This window comes from Triturus cristatus, chromosome 2_1 (genome assembly GCF_964204655.1).
Source record: "Triturus cristatus chromosome 2_1, aTriCri1.1, whole genome shotgun sequence".
Taxonomy (NCBI): Eukaryota; Metazoa; Chordata; class Amphibia; order Caudata; family Salamandridae; genus Triturus; species Triturus cristatus.
Genome location: NC_140581.1, coordinates 940,017,765 through 940,034,894, shown reverse-complemented (window position 1 = coordinate 940,034,894; position 17,130 = coordinate 940,017,765). Strand labels below are relative to the sequence as shown.

The following is a 17,130-nucleotide window of genomic DNA, read 5'->3' as shown; positions in this document are numbered from 1 at the left end:
GCACAGTACAAACAAGGAAAAAAAAGTTAATTGTCATCTCACCTGAGATCTGGTTTTTATGCAATGCTGTGCATTTCTGGTGCACTCTAATACGTTTTTTTTGCTCCCCGGGAGGTACGATTTTGTTGGCCAGATTCACTTTCTCTGCAGCCTCATGCTTGATCACTAAGTCAATCGCAGATGAATCGTTGGGTATCATTGCTGCACCGGGAACCGGCAAAGGGGCTTTGTCTTCTTGGGTTGTACACTTTTTCAAGTGAAATTTTGTTTGCGGTAGGCTGTTAAGGGAAATGTCAATAAATTATCTTGGATAAAACAGAATATTTAGAAATTATAGATCCATGTGAAATTATTATTAAACGTTGTTCCTAAAATAGCATGTTTCATTTTTCTATACTGAGATTGTGGTTATTTTTCTGTGGGTGGAATGAATAATAAATCCCTGCCTTCAGTTAATTTATAAACCATTAATACAACTTGAGAAAGGTAACCGAATCAAAAACATCTCTTCGCTAAAATGGGTATCTTATGACAGGACAGACACTTGTTAGAAGCACACATTTTATTTAGGTCAAGTAACAGCAACAGCAAATCTAGAATTGTACAGACAAGGTATTACCAATTATCGAATAGTACAAAAACCTAGTGATAGATTTATCAATATGAACTCTATTTTTTAAAACACAGTGATAGTTAATCTCTATTACAGTGACAACTTTCATTCAAAGTAAGTACATCATGCCATTTTGAATACGTTTAGCTATAGGACATCAGTGTACAAGTTACTTACCTTTGGTAATGCCTTATCTGGTAGAGACACTATCTAGCAGCAGATGCCATACTTTAGAACTATCCCCAGACGTAAGACTGGATCAAGAAACTCTTGAGCAGTATCCCTGCACTCTGGTAGGTGGTTTCATTCAGCTTTGCACCATCAGTGCCGTCTGCACCTGATTTGACGTGCACGGTTCTTATATAGGCGCCATCCCAGTGAGCTGAAATCTGTTTCTTTTTGTGACTTTTCACGCCAGAAGCGTGGAGCCACAAAAAATGCTGATGCACTGGTGCTAAGGGCATTAGACAGGTAACCCTATACAGAAATCATTTTGCAGAGCGGGAAGGATAGATAAGGAAACTGCAGCTAGAGAGTCTCAACCAGATAAGTCATTATCGAAGGCAAGCAACTTGTTCATCTGCTAGACTTCTAACTAGAGATTCCTTACCTTAAAATAAGATACCCAAGCAATACCTCCCCGGAGGTGGGTTTGGGAGCAGATTAGATCAAAAAGTCCTGTAGGACCACACAAACAAAATGCCCATCACGATCGAGCTGAAGGTCCAGATAGTAAGGTTTGGTGAACATGTACAGTGATGCACATGTTGCTGGTTGACAGATGTCCAGGATAGTGACTCAACGAGCTAAAGAGTTGGTCACAGCCTTGGCCCTGGTGGAATGAGCTTGCAAGCCCTCAGGGGGTTGCTTTTTGGCCAATGCTTAGCAGATTTGTATGCGGAACACTAATGTGATGGTTTGTTTCTGCGCAGCCTTTCCCTTCTTTACTCCAGTCTCCAGCATGCAGAACTGCTGACATTGCATGTTCTTGGCGGTGGCGAAGAGATCTAACCATGGCTCTCCCCAGTCTTGAAAGTGACCTTGCACCACCTCCGGATGGAGATGCCATTGATTATCCGCTAGGTATTGACAGCGGAGTTTGTATGCCCTGGTATTCTGAGAGCCCACCACATGTTGAACCACCAGGGAAATGCCCTACCGTTCCAGCCATGTCCAGAGGCGTAGGGCTTCTTGACAAAGGGGTCATGACCCCCTCCTATTTGTGGCAGTACCAAATGGTGGTGGTATTGTCTGTGAACACACGCACCAGCCCTTCCTTGATCAACGGCAGAAAGTGTTTCAATGCCACTCAGATCACCTGAAGCTCCACCAAGTTGATGTGGAGCCTGGACTTCACCAGAGACCAAAGTCCTCTGATCTCCACCTCTCTCAAGTGGCAGCCCCAGCCCAGGAGTGACACATCTGTCACAACAGTCAGCTCTGGTTGGTAAAGGAAGAGAGGTCTGCCGCTGACCCATTCGAGGCTCATTAGCCACCACTGCATGCCTTTTGCAGTTCCCTCTGAGATCTGAACTAGGTTGGAGAGATTTCCTTTGATGCTCCGCCCACTGGAACTTCAGGCCCCACTGCAGAGCCCGCATATGCCAAAAGGCATGTGTCACTAGTAGGATGAAGGAGGCCATGAGGCGCAACAGTCTCAGAGTAAGCCTCACTGAAATCCAGGATAGAGGTTTAAACATTCAAATCATAGCCTGAAGGTCCTGGACTCACCAGAAGGATAGCCTCGAAACTGCACTCTATCCAGAACAGCTCTGATGAAAGGGAGCTTCAGAGAGGGAATCAGGTGTGACTCTGGCACGTTTATAGTGAACCCCATTGAATGCAGAACATTTGCCATAGTCTGGAAGTGGGAGATAACTGTCTGGGCTGAGCTTTCCTTCAACAGCCAATCATCAAGGTAGACAAAGACTGGAATCCCTGACCTCCGCACATGTACTGCAAACACCACCATCACCTTGGTGAACACCCAAGTGGTGCTGGTAAGGTCAAAGGGAAGCACAGCAAAGTGAAAGTGCTCTTGACCTACCATGAATTGCAGGTAACATATGTAGGCAGGCAGGTCAGTGATATGGAAATATACATCCTTCAAGTCCACCAACCCCATCCAGTCTCCAGGGCATATAGTACCTGACCTAAGGTGAGCATCTTGAACTTCACTTTCTTCTGGAAGAAGTTGAGAAGGCGCAGGTCTATAATAGGATGGAGTCCTCCGTCCTTTTTTGGCACCAGAAAGTAGCAGGATTAGCAACCAGGAACTTGTTATTTCAAATTCAAGCATTCCAACCATCACTTTTTTGTATACGTTTGTATGTCACACTAAGTGGACCTGGTATGCCCAGAGGTGGGTCCAGTGCACACTGTCACTGGAACAAAGATATACCTGGTCGATGAGCCCATAACACAGAGGTCTTCAAACTTTTGGATGCCGAGACCCCCCCAGTCAAAAAATGTCAGGCATGAGGACCTCCTCCTTACAAAAATGTCTAGAACTTAGTACTCCTCATTATTGGTGCTCCCTGCTTTCCGTTTTTACGGATTTTTACAGATAACTTCAGACAGAAAACATTGTATAACCTCTCTGTATCTACTTTTAAAAGTGGAAAAATACAAGTAATTAGCTTCTTTTGGGTGACTCTATGCTGAGTTTATTGACTTTCAGGCCAGTAGCTGTACACACTGAGATTTGCTTAAATTAATTGTTGCATTTCTCAATAGTTATTTGTGCAATTATGCCAATTGTTTGATGTGTGTATTATATTATGTTGGCAGTGTAATTTGCTAAAACGCGACCGGCATCAAAGTATGAGTGCACGTCTATGTGTTAAGTAAATGTGGAAATATACGAGTTATCACATCATCTATTCACAAAACAAAATAAATATGGATAAATACAGACAGCAAGAGACTGGTTTGCGTAGAAAATGTTTCTCAGAAATTCTTTTTAAGCATGGCCCACTGTCCTACTACCCTCCTTTACACTGCTGCAGGTAAAACCTGCCTCCTAGTCCTTACTTTCTCTGTCTCAGAGTTGCTACCCTCCGAGATCAGAACCTGGGCCACAGACCACAAGACAACCACAGACAATGCAGTATCTAGGATAGACTCACCTACCCATCTCTGTTTCTCAGGGTCCATGCCAACCACCACTGCTTCTTGCCCTCCCCCAGGTTTCATTCAACCCCATCAATAAAAATCGGGACGCAAACCACCACCTGCTTACTCCTCATGGATAACCTCCAGGGGGTGCTATGGAGCAGACCACCCAGTCCCGCCTCTTCAGGGTCACACCTTATTTACCTTTTCCAGGGAACCACATTGCATCCCTCTTTACTGAGAGGCCAGGCTCTGAAGCCAGCCTTAGAAGGCCGTAAAGAACCCTAGTTTGCATAGGTACGCTAAATTACACTATGCTACCAGGTCACTATGGATCTAGATCTCAGAATGAAGGCCAAACACCATGGCATTTATTTACTAAAGTATGCATTGGCAGGTGCATAACAACGCAATAAAGCATACAGGCCTTTAAAAAGTAAGTAGATTGACACTAACTTTTGTGTAGCCTTTCAGAGTGCAAGCGCCCTTACAAAACATTAGTAAAAGGGTCCATGCATCCACTCTCGGGCTTTCATTTATACAAATTATTATCAGGTGCTGCAATCCAGCTGATCTTAAACATTGGAGGACTACAATTCCCAGAAAGCAATACTTTGTTCAAATAAACAGGCAGAACAGGAAACAGTGTTCCTCTCTACAGAGAGACCAGGTTCTACATGAAGTTTGAGGCAAATTTAAAAATTGTTCAATCCACCTGTTCTCCAGAAACCCATTAATGTCAAAACAGTTTCCCTGGTTAATATGTTGGATAATAATGGAAGGAAGACCTTGTAGAACAGAGCCAGAGCATGGCAGTCCCACAGGAGGGGTGAGAAGGCAGCACTCACCCAAGAGAGCCCCAGTGTGGGAGAGACACTCCTTACTCAGAACAGATGGATAGACCTTGTCTAAGACAGAGCTAGGTCTCGACCCTTGGAGAGGTGAGGGGACAGGAGCCACATGATTCTGATGGTGGGAAATGCACTTAATAGCGAAACAGAGAGCCATGCCTGCCCTGGACATGATGGCAGCAGGAGGGTGGGGGGGGGGGGGGGAGGGGGGGGGGGGGGGAGTGCGAGGACAGGTGTAGAGAAAACAAAACCGGACGTGAAGAAGCCACCTGAAGGAATTTAAGGGAGAGGAGATAGGAAGAGAGACAGGAAGTTCGACAAGGAGGTGAGGGCGTAAACCCCCCCCCCCCCACACACCCCTGCCATGGACAATCTTCCAAACAGAAATACAGCAAAGGGACCACCTGGGCTTTCTATGGTGGAAGCTGCACATTTGACAACATTATATGGGTGACGTCAGCAGCAGGACAAAAGTGAAAGAAAAGAAATGAGAATAAAAGACAAAGATGTGTGAAAGGAGAGACGAGGTTTCGAGCAGAGGATGGAAGAGAATGGGAATGTGTGAAAATTGTACTTTAACACAGAAACACAGTATCAGCTCATGTACTAACATATGTAGAGAATGTTTAAATAGTCATAAAACACAGAGCAGAGTTTTTGGGATCTCAAGCAAAGTATAAAAGGTCTGAAAGCACAGCTAAGGCAAGTCAGCAGGTGCCTGGCTGAACCTATGAGAAATGCTCTCCAGCCTGCGTTCACTATTCCAACCTCGTGTTATTGTTGTGTGACTTACTTTAGCAGAGGAATCCCAAAGACAGCAGTGGGGAAAGGGTGGGCGTGAATTTTTGGAGATAAGAATGTGTGTGTGTGTGTGTGTGTGTGCGTGCGTGTATGCTTGTGTGTGGGTCTGAGGGGTGAAAAGCCAGGAAACGGTGGAGGAGGTGGGGCAGAGGCAGCCTACTTGCAAGTTCCGGTTGCCATGGAAACCAGGAAACAGCCGCAGGATCGTATTTCAAAGGCAGCCACGAAGAAGCAGCACGAAAAGGATACTAGCTGCTGGAAAAACACAGCAGCAGAGAGGACAACGAGGAAGTCCAGGAAATGCAGCAGGAGTGCAAGGCAGCAGCAACAACAAAAACATTGAAGCACTCGAGACCCTTCGCCAGAGCATATTTATGGCCCCAGTTCCCGGCATTTCCTGATGTTAAATCTGCAATTTCTCTGATTGGAGGACAATCATCAATGACGCTGTGTGCTTTGACGATGGCCTCCAATCAAAGAGCGCCTGAAGATGCCACTATTCGGAATCCAAAACGAAGAGCAAACGTTTTGGATTCCAGAGTCAGGCAGTTCCAGGCAAAAGTGTGATGGGAATGCGCGACCCCCTTACTAGGACTCCACACCCCCCCTGGGGGTCGCGCCCCACAGATTGAAGACCCCTGCCATAACAAGTAAAAAACAAAACGGTCCTGTTTTGCTTGTGTTCCGGATCAGGGAAAACATGGCCTGGCATTTGGGGCTAGACTGTTCCCATTAGAGCAGGGTTTAGACAGATTTGCATATGCCTGAGTCCAAACTGAGGTGGCATGGTGTGCTAAATAACAATGAACAGCCTGAGTGACTACCTTAGCTGAGATTAATTCAAGCATTCCATCCATCACTTTTTTTGTACACTTCTCTACTTCCGATGCCAGCACCCTCTCTATGGCCCCTTTGGCCAAAAAGGTCAACACTTCCTGATGGAGCAAATTAAGATGGTCCTCCATCAGCTGGCCATAAGTGGGTGGCATGAAGGAGGCCGCTTCCAGAAAGCGGATTGAATAGCCTCTCTGGACGGTTGGTAAAACCCACACATCCTCGTGACAGCTCTCCCTGCGACAGTCTCCTGTCTAGCTTGCCTGCAATCCGCTACCCTCTGCTACCTGTCTACCCGCTGCCCTCAGTGCCTCCTCTGCTTGTTTTGCTGGTCTCTATTCTGCCTTTTCTGCCTGCTGTTTTGCTTTTTCTGCTCGTTTTTCTGCTTTCTGTACTGCTTTTCTGCTCATTTTTCAGGCCTCTCTTTTGTCTTTTCTGCTCGTTTTCTGCCCTTTACTTTGTCTTTTTCTGCTTGTTTCGTCCGTGTTCCCAGTTTCCCTCCCCCCACCACCCAGCTCCTTGCCCTCCCCCAGGACATACTTAATGGAAGCCGCAGCACGACCCCATTGAGCAAGTCCTTGTGCCAGCTCCCCCTGACATTCTCCTGTCCAGCTTGCCCGCAGTCTGCTACCCTCTGTTTGTACCTCCTCTGCTCATGTTTCTGCTCTCTGTTCTGCCTTTTCTGCTTGTTTCTCTGCCCTCTACCCTCGTTTCTCTACCGTAGACATCGCAACCACAGCGCTCTGATACCCCTAAGGGTAACATTACTGCCCAATAAAAATGCTGATCGATTGACTTGTCCGCTGTTATGGACTGCCAGTGGGGTAGGTGATAAGAAATGGCGGATCCTGCCCCCCACTGCTGGTAAAAGCACAAACTAAAGGGGTTTGAGCCTGCAGCAGCTGGGGGTTGGACTGGCCCGACCTCTGCCTGGTGTTCCTATATGGTTTGTGGGAACTGCGTCCACAGCCACAAAAAGGCTAGGAAGCCTGCTGGCCTTGGTGGCTGGGTGGAAAAGGGCACATTTGGAATCCCCTCTTGGAGCCACGGAAGGGGTGAAAGGCAGACTGGAGTTTGGGGGGGGGGGGGCATGGAGAGGCTCGAAGTCCTGGTTGTAGCTCTCCTGTCTTTAAAGTGCTCCAGTGCTGAGTCTGTTTTTTGACAAAAAGGTGAAAGTCATCAAAGGGCATGTCCCTGGTGGAAGATTGGACATACCTTGATAAGCTAGTGGTACTCAACCAGGTGTGGCGTCTAAGTGCCACGAACGATCTAATTACTCTGCCTAGTGAGTCGGTCATGCCCAGCCTACATCCGATTGTGAACTTTGCTGCACCTCGCTCATCGGATATGGTATGGGTGAGTATGTCTTGGACCTCCTCCGTGGTCATAGGCAGCACTTGAGTGACTGAATCCCCTACAGTGGTGTGTGTATCAGCCCAAAAAGCAAGCATTTTTCACCGACCACAGTGCAAGGATGTCGGACGAGAACATCCCCTTGCCAAAGGTATCCAGCCTTTTGGATTCCCGATCTGGTTGAGTCGTAGGGAACGCACTGGGGGTTGAACATGGAGGTTGAGGCTTGGACCACCAAGCTCGCAGGGGTGGAGTGCTGGGTGAGGAAATTGGGGTACCTAGGAGCGGGGTGATGGTGGTGGGAAACTGTCCTATACCCAGGAACCTCTGTGCAGGGCTTTGACTAGTCCCAATTGTCTCCCTCTCAAGGCATATCAACAGAAAAAGACACTGGCTCCGACTCGGAGGGCATGGTACCGGCCGACACCGATCTGGTTCCGTATTAGAGACTGGGCTGTTGATGGAGGAACGACGCCACTGGAGTAGGTTCTGTGAAAGGTTGTGGGTGGAGTCGCTCTGGATCCAACAGCAGATCCATGGAGGCTGACTGGTGCAGAGGGTGAACATGCTAGCAAGGATCTATTAGGGGCCCCTCCAGAACCAGTGGGGACCAAAGGCACTCCAGAGGGGTCAGGCTAATCCAACTATTGGTGCATGGCCTCATAGAACTCCTTGAGCTGGGCGGGGGTCTCTTCGGCTCCGGAAAACTTTGGGAGGCGCAGAGTGGACCCTACATGGAGCGAGTCCTCGAGCTATGTCATCGTTCACACGCCTTGTCCAATGCACAACAGTTAAAACTGGGAGTAGGCCCACCCACACCCCATCCCCAAACCCCTAAGATGTGCCGACCCCCACCCCCTTCCTTGGTCCAGTCTTCCTTGGTCCAGTCTGGGGGTATCAGAAGGAGTTGCAGTGGAGCACAACACACTTTCTTTTTGTTCAAAAAGACATGGGTCAGAATCGTGGGTCCCATGGGCTGATTTTGATGACCTTTTACTCATTTTGCTTCTGGTTGCGAGTTTTAGCCACCGGGACCATTTCAGTAGACCACCTGGGCTCAAAAACGACACACTTTGCAGGGAGATGGTTTTACTGGGCCTCCTCCTTTACCTGGCTCCTGGGGCTCCTCTCCTCCTGCTGTGCATTACTTCTGATATATACTAGGTCTTGTGTAGAGCACTTATATTTCTTCTCCACTTAGAAGCTTACTCTTTGTCAGATTTCTCCTGTTGATCAATAATGTTGTGTGGCACTGAAACAGATTTTTCCTTTGGGATGAAGTAGAGTCTGTAGCTGGAAGTATGCTTCTCTGTGTTCCTCCTCTAGATGTATCCCATATGCGTCAGCTGCCCATTGCATAACTGCAAGTAAATTTCATCAGGTGGTGATAATTTAGAAGGGTGGGGAGTCTGTACCTAGGTCCTGTCATGTATCTTCTCACCGTCAAGGACCTAATTTGGGTTGTTCATATTCTTCCTCATCACCAAACTGCTCTCACTCATCATTCTGTGTTTCAGGGGTTGTTGAAGGTTGTAACTCAACGAGTTCCTCGTCTCCTCTATCCTAGCAGCAAACTTGCAACCCACAAAGGATTAATCAAATCCTTTCTTTTTCTGGATTAGACCTCCATTTTGGGCCTCAAGTAAATGTGCTTTCCATCAATGTTGAGCAGATGTTGCTTAGCATTGTGCGACGGGGCAGTCTTAATTTTTGACATCAAGGTGTCTATTCCCTTTGACTCCTTTTCTTTCTTCTTATCTTGATCCCCTTTCCGAGTTGAGTAAAAGTACGAAGGTTTGTCCCCTGTCTTTGTATTTCAACCCATGGGCTCTTTTGATTTTACTTTCAATTTGACTGCAAGTATCCTCAACGTTGAGGATGATTTCACTGAGTTCAAGTCCAAAATTCTCAGCTTGGCCCCTCTTCAATTCTGCAACATTGCAGGTGTATGTTTCTTTGGCATTTGCACGATATCTTTCAGTGCCTTTTTGAGGTAGAAGCACATTGTTTTCTCGATGTCAAACCACCACATCCTCCACCTCAAGCATTTCTTCATTGATCCACAGACCTAGGTGCTTAAAGAAGCCTCGTCTGTGTTTCAACATAGCATGGTGTGACGACCTTTGTCACACCTTAAACACATGGGCAATATTGTCCTTGATTAGACACAATATGTAAACCTAATGTTTGTCCCTTTGAGCTAGTCTATGATGGCACTTTGGACAAAATCTAAAAGGGTATTTTCCATCTCTAGAAAAGTTAGGACACATTTACCTTCTTCAACGTATGCGTTCGCAGCTCAAATGCTGACAAAAGCTTCCAAGAAATGGATGCTACAGAACAAAAATGTGCCTTTATTTTCTGTAGCATCTATTTTTCAGAGGAATTTGTATTTGCTCGCTCCCCAGTGCTGCCAGGCAAACAAGCAATGGCAAAATCAATAGGTTTGACTTCTGTATGCCACACAAACGAGCTAGCCAATGCTTGTTTTTCTTTTTAGCTGATAGTTCACGATGAATGCCAAGATTGTGAATCCACATTAATTTCTGCTGTGGAATAAGAGGGTGACTTGTCGGAAATAGTTGGTCGAATGGAGCCCCTGAAGCATCATTTGGAATAAAATGGATGGACGTGCCCCAGGTTGATGTGCTTAAAGTGCTATGGCATCTGTGCCCCATTGGATGGTGCCGTGCCAGCATGTGGTGGCTTAAATATGACTACACAAATATTAGTGGCCCCAATAAACTCCAAGGTTATAGGTAACAAGGGAACCAGAGTGGTTTCTGGGACCTTGGGTAATCTTATGCGTAAAGAACAGTGGTCCTAAGACCATTGATATCACAATCAATGTAAAAATACATCAAATGATCAATTTCGTCACTGTCAGCTAGTTCTATGGACCCAATTTGATTATACATAAGAATAAAATGGACTGTATTGTCCTTACTTGATGCACAGTTTTGATCACCTATTGGCATATGTGTGTATTACTTATATATGAGCACTGAGCACCACATACTCAGTGCGCCGTCACATTGTTTTAAATGTTTTTATATTCAATTGAATAAATTTATAATTTGATGTATTTGTACATTGATTGTGATATCTATGGTCTTGTGACCACTGTTCTTTACCCAATAAACTCCAAATCATCTGGTACTATTGCAACACTGCAGCCTTGAAGAAAATATTTGCTATATAGCTTTCAGGACGATTAGTGATGGAGTATCCACCAGAAGTAGCTTTACTGAAGGTAACAATCTTTGAATAATATTTGTCAATGCAGATTCCTCACCTTATAAACACAAAGCAATGCTCCCTAAGAGGAGGTGGGGCTGCGGAGTGTCTTTAAACCAGGAAATCCTGCAAGACAAAGTGATAAAATGTGCCTTACCTGCATTCTTGGATGGCAACACAGGCTCATCAGTCTGATTCTAGTGGTACACTGTGCACGGGGCCCACATCTGGGTATACTCATCCCACTTAGGGAGTCACTGAAGTATACTAAGAAGTGATGCATGTAATACTTGAATTAATCTCAGCCACTGGTAATTACTCAGGCCTCATTCCAAGTTCATTGCTATTTAGCACACCATGCCACTTCAGTTTGGACCCAGCCATATGCAAATCTGTCTGAAACCTGTTCCATTGGTGAACAGTCCAGCTTGACCCTGCCAGGCCAGTTCCTACCTGAACTGAAACACAAGTAACCCAATACTAGTTTTGGCCTTATAAGGGCTAATCGGTCAGGTAAAGTGGTTCTCTGGCAAAAGTGGCAAAGTGGGCAAAAAAAGATGGGCAAGAATGTAGCCCTGAGCAATTGCCGGTGGTGGAGATTAACTGAAACATGCCTTTCATCACATACTTTTTTGCAGAAAACGCCTTAAGTGCAACAGGTATGCCCAGACATGGATGCCCCTGAGGGGTTGTGAGTTGCATGGACCCACGCACGGTATGACCTCTCTACTCGTGGAGCTGGGGGTATTGTAGAGGTGCTGGTGTTCTGGTGCACCCGACATGCCAGGAAGAGAGAATTTTGCTCCGGGGGCCCCTAAGTCTTCTGTCTCCCCTCACAACTGGCTGGCCACATGGTAGGAGCGAAACTCACGACAGCGCTGAAGTGATTTTGCTGCTGAGGGGGTTTGGACCTGATCTTCGAGCGGCCTCCTACGATTGGGAGACCGGTGTGCACTATCTCTCCAGCTAAGCGCAATACGTGAGGGACCGAGTTGGATACCCCTCTGTGAAGGGTGCTCCCTGCGAAAAACCGACAGGCCGGATGAAGGTTTTCACTGCAGCCGGCGTGGAGTAGCAGCAGCGCCTTGGTCATTAGTAGAGATCCTGTGATCACAGACAATGGCGTCCAGCCGTACTAATCGGACGGTGACCCAGTCCAAGCTGGAGAAATTCGCCTGGCAGAAGCAGCAGGCTGAAGATCGAACAGAGGCAGGGACGCCAAGAGACGCCACGGAACCATCGAATAAGGATCTGCTCGAGGCGATCACGGACCTCCCTTGAGGTGCGGATCGACACGGTGGCCACAGATGCGGCACTGATCCGACAGAACATGAAGAAAATGGCTGAGAGGGTAGGAACAGTAGAGAACACTACTAAGGAACTGGTTACTGACACCGCCCTGCTCAAGAAACAAATCCCTGACCTCCGCTCTTCTCACAAGGCGATGGCCCTGCAGCTGGACGATTACGAAGGTCGAATAAGACGGAACAACATTCGCATTATTGGCATGATGGAACACGCAGCGGGGCAGGCGGTAGACCTTTTTGTGGAGGAACGGGTCCTTAAGCATCTACAACCCAGAGGACTCTCCAAATGCTTCACGATTGAGAGAGCTCACCGGGTGCCTGGGGGCCGTCCGAGGCCAGGGGCGCCCCCTTGGCCGTTGCTAGCGTGGGTGTTTAACTTTCGAGACCGCGATGTTATTCTGCAAACGGCGAGGGCGGCCCCGCCACTTACCATGGAGAACAGCAGGATCATGTTCTTTCCGGATTTCACATTGAGAGTGCAGAAACAATGCCGAAGTTTCCTGGATGTGAAGCAGGCCCTACGAGACCAAGAGGTCAAATATGCAGTGATGTTCCCCACTAAGCTACGAGTGGAAGCCAATGGAAAATCATGGTTTTTTACTCACCCTGAGGAGGCCTGGGACTGGCTTGATGGCTGGCGCACGGTCGAGAAAAAAGGAAAGAAGGCTTCCTCGGTGGCGGATGATAACGCAGACTTGCGCCAGCAGAGGGGCTCTCCTTTGCACTCTGACTCTGACTCCCAGGGACATACAGGAGGGCACTGATCCGGTGCTTGGTAAGACTGTGTGGGGTTGACAGGCCTTCGGGCACCCTCAGGAACTCGTTGGAGCATGGTTTTGGCGACGCAGTCTCCCGCACGTGGGATCCCATATGTCTAGTGTTGGGGGGATGCTGGAGCGGATTCCTGATACTTATGTAACGTGGATGGCCCAGGTTTTGGTGACTGTTCTAATGTTTGATTAATTTGCTTATGTCACTGATTGCTATATTCATTCAATATGCTTGGCTGTTCTGAGAGGGATTGGTTTTCTTATGCGGCTCGTTGCTGCACTATGATTACCAATGTGGGCGCCACAAGACGTCTAATGAGGACCATACCGGGCCTCTGTGTTGTAAATTGTTTAGAGGGTGGGGGTCGGGCCGGGGAGCGAAGCACCATCTGTATACCAGTGGACGAAATGGGAGTGGGGTTGCTCGCGTCCCTGGAATTGTTTATGGGTGGGCGACAGGCACTCTGCATTTTGGGGGTGGCGGGCGGTTCTAGTCCCGTTCAGCAGGGAGGCAGGTGGGGGGGTGAGGTCTTTGGGCTAGGGGCACTCTTGCGCTTCATTTGTTGGGGGGGCTTTATTGGTGGATGTTTTGCAGCAAGACAGTGTGATTGCTTATGTATGCACAGATTGGTTGGTTTCTATGTTCTAGTGGCAGCAGGAAGGATCCAATGCTTTGAGTTTGTCATGGAAAGTCCAGGGGTCGCTCAGGTGGACGCAGTGGAGGGCTTAAGATGCTACAGGTCCTCTACAAATACTGTCCTTTTGATATCTGCGACAAATGGCGAAAAGTCAGGGACTTAAACTTATCACCTGGAATGTTAACGGGCTAGGAGATAAGATTAAGAGAGGTATTGTGTTGCAGTATGTCCACCGTCATGGACTTGATTTGATATTGCTACAAAAAACTCACTTAATTGGTAACTCTTGCATGGCCCTCCACAGGAAGGGGTACCGAATGGTAGCACACTCAGGTTTCACCACTGGTTCCAGGGGGGTGGGGATCATCCTTCGAAAAGGTTGTCCATATGTGATACAAAATACCTGGACGGACCCGCAGGGCAGGTACGCAGCTTGCACAGGTATATGGGAGGGCAGGGTTCTCAATGTTGTTTCTGTGTATGCTCCTCCGGGTCTGCAGCGCCTGACATTGACTGATGTTGGGATACTTTTACTTAACCTACCGGTGGGTACTTTGATTATGGGGGATGACTTTGACCTGACGATGGACGGTCTACTAGGCAGATCCCCACCTAGACGTGACTCAGCGCACTGCTCCCAATTACGAGACTTTGACGCCTTGGGGGTGGTGGATATCTGGAGGTGGTCGCACACTAGGGACACACACTTTACGTTTCAGTCTGGTGTACACAGAAGTCAGTCACGAATCGACTATCTGTTCACACATGCACAACACACATGACTTTTCTGATTCAGGGTGTTTGGCGTGGGGGTGTCGGATCATTCCCCGGTGATGACGGTCCTGCATGTGTAGTGCCCGCCGCAACCTGGCCCGATACGGATTCAGTCTTGGGCACTCAGGATCCCACATACTAGAGACACTTTGAGGAAAGATACAGATTACTATTTTGAGGAAAATATAGGATTGGTTCAGTCGGCAATTATGCTATGGGGGCGTATGGTGCAGTGATCAAAGGGAGGGCATTATCTGTGATAGCTGACCATAGGGCTGAACGTCGAAGGGTGATGGAGTTGGAAGCCGAGATCCTAAGTCTTGAGGTTGACATTTCTCGGGACCCGGAGCCTGGCACTCAACAACTACTTAATATAAAAAGGCAAGAATATAGACAATTGCTCCTAGAAGACACCAATAGATGAGCTCTGGCCACCCGACACTGGATATACGAACAAGGGGAACGCACCGGTAAGTTGCTGGCTTTGTCTGGAGCGCAAAGAACAAGCAGCAAGATGGGTGCGTGCAGTTAAGGGATCTGATGATGTTCTGATAACGGACCCACGGGGCATCGCTGAGCCCTTTACAAATCATTATAAGACAGTATATGGTGTCCCACAGGATTCACAAGCTTCGTGGGCGGCGGAACTTCTTGTCACTATCGAAGTGAAGTGTCTTTCTGAGCAGGATAGGGTGGCGTTGGATGTTGACTTATCAGCTGAGGAAATTCATAAGGCAATTCAAGACATTCGCACGGGTAAAGCGGCGGGCCCGAACGGGCTCCCGACCGAGCTACTCAAGCCTATGGCTTTCAAGCTGGCACCTCATTTACTTCATCTTTATAACGAAAGCTACGAAAACACCCTCCTTCCGGAAGACATCCGAGAGGCCGCCATTGTGGTCATTCATAAACCCGGTAGATGAGTGCACCTCGTATAGGCCTATCTCTCTGATTACGATAGAGGCTAAAATTCTAGCCAAGCTATTAGCGAATCGTCTACTCCCATATCTAACTGACTTGATTCATCCAGATCAGTCGGGATTCATGCCAGGACGGAACACTGCGCACAACCTGCGCCGGGTGCATGAGGCACTGGAACGTGTGGACACCCTAGAGGAAGAAGCTATACTACTGGCACTCGATGCCAAAATGGCGGTTGACACCATTGCGTGGGAGTACCTGTTTGCAGTTCTTTTTTTTTTTTTCTTCTTTTTTTTGTATTCCTCATATACCAAAATAAAAAGGGCATTCTAGATGGGGAGTCCCTCCCCCTGTCCCCTAAATTTACATGTTCCGGATCCGATGTTTAAAACCCAAGGGGAGAAAGAGAAGGGCTTAACCCCACTAGCATTTTACTGTCTGCTCGGTCTACTCCAACCCAGTCTCACTGAAAGGCCCTTAGCGATATTGGAGATTGAGCCCCAACAGTGCCCAGGTGAAATCATCGGAATACCTTCATCTGTTCCGCCAAGCAACCAGAGCTGCCCATATCTTTACACCACTCGAGGCATCACAGGCGATATCGGACTCACTTACAGAGATAACATGTTTCGAACAATCTGGGAAAGTAGGTGCTTTCTCGTTCTTCTAAGCCCTACATATTTCTCGCCTAGCTAATATCATCACATAAAAAATGAATTTAGACGCCATGTCAACAAGCCGATATTCCTTAACTAGCCCAAACAAAATTATCCTTGGAGTAGTTACAAATTGTATATTCAATACTGCAGCAATAAACTCACCTATTCTAGACCAGTAATTCACAAGCATTGGGCAATCTACAAACATGTGTAGATCATCAGCGGCAAGGAACCTACAACGGGGGCAGCGATGTTCTGAGTTCGTAATTCTTGCTAATTTCTTTGGTGAAATGTATACTCTATACAGGGTGAACAAATGATTCCTTTTGAGTGGAGCAGACTTAACCACTGCGGGCAACATTGTAAAGGAATCCACCCACAAGTCAAAGATTATTATGATCTAAATCAACATCCTCACCCCATATTTTTTTAAGTTCAACGTCTGCCACTCCTTCTTCCTCCATCATGGCCCAATACCAAAATGCGAACTCTCTTTTCCATGTCCCCTTCCTATTGACTAAATCAAACTTTGAATTTGATGAACAAGACATCGATGCCATAGTGGCCCACTAACCCAATAATTGATAGTGGTTAAACCTGGTAAGTGTTCCCCCTGTCAGCCTAGAAAGAGAGTCCCAATCAATGTGCTGTGAATCCTTTAATAAATCTCTCCAATGTGTTATACTGGCTAACCTCAAAGGGCGAGCTAGTTGGTCCTTTCCCAGGGGAATCCCAGATCGGGGCCTGGGGAGCATAGTAGGGAATTCCCAGCTTTTTTCTGAAGAATACCCAATTTGTTTGGGGCTCTCTTAAAATCTTTAGTCTCACTTTTTTATAGAACCTGGGATCCCCGAATTTGAACAGAAAATATTCTTGACCTTGGGGTATACCATGTAACAATGCCTGGAACAGACAGCCTATAACAGAAGTATCTGCCTTATCAGCCATTAGTCTAAACATTTTTAATTCAAACGAGTGACAATAAACAAGTATATCTGGCAGGGCAAGACCCCCTAGTTTTAGTTTCCTTCTCAAATTCTTCCAAGATATTCTAGATGACTTCGTATTCCATATAAATGAGCCTATTTTCCCCTGTATTTTAGCCATATCTTTCGGGTTGAAAGTTAGCGGAATAGAATTAAATAAATAAGTGATTTGGGGTAGAATGACCATTTTTATTAGGTTCACTCTCCCAAATATATTAAGCGGAAGACCAGACCAACGTTGTAAGAGGTGACAGACCTCCTTATAGACTCTA

General features: G+C 47.0%; 1 protein-coding gene across 1 annotated transcript in view; it reads right to left on the bottom strand.

The window, feature by feature from the left end:
• Window positions 1–17,130, bottom strand: part of KDM4C (lysine demethylase 4C) — a 1,697,337-nt gene that overhangs the window by 787,251 nt on the left and 892,956 nt on the right. Inside the window, exon 10 of the mRNA XM_085633463.1 lies at window positions 43–278. Within this exon, the coding sequence (XP_085489589.1) occupies window positions 43–278 (236 nt within the window). The remainder of the gene's footprint in view (window positions 1–42; window positions 279–17,130) is intronic.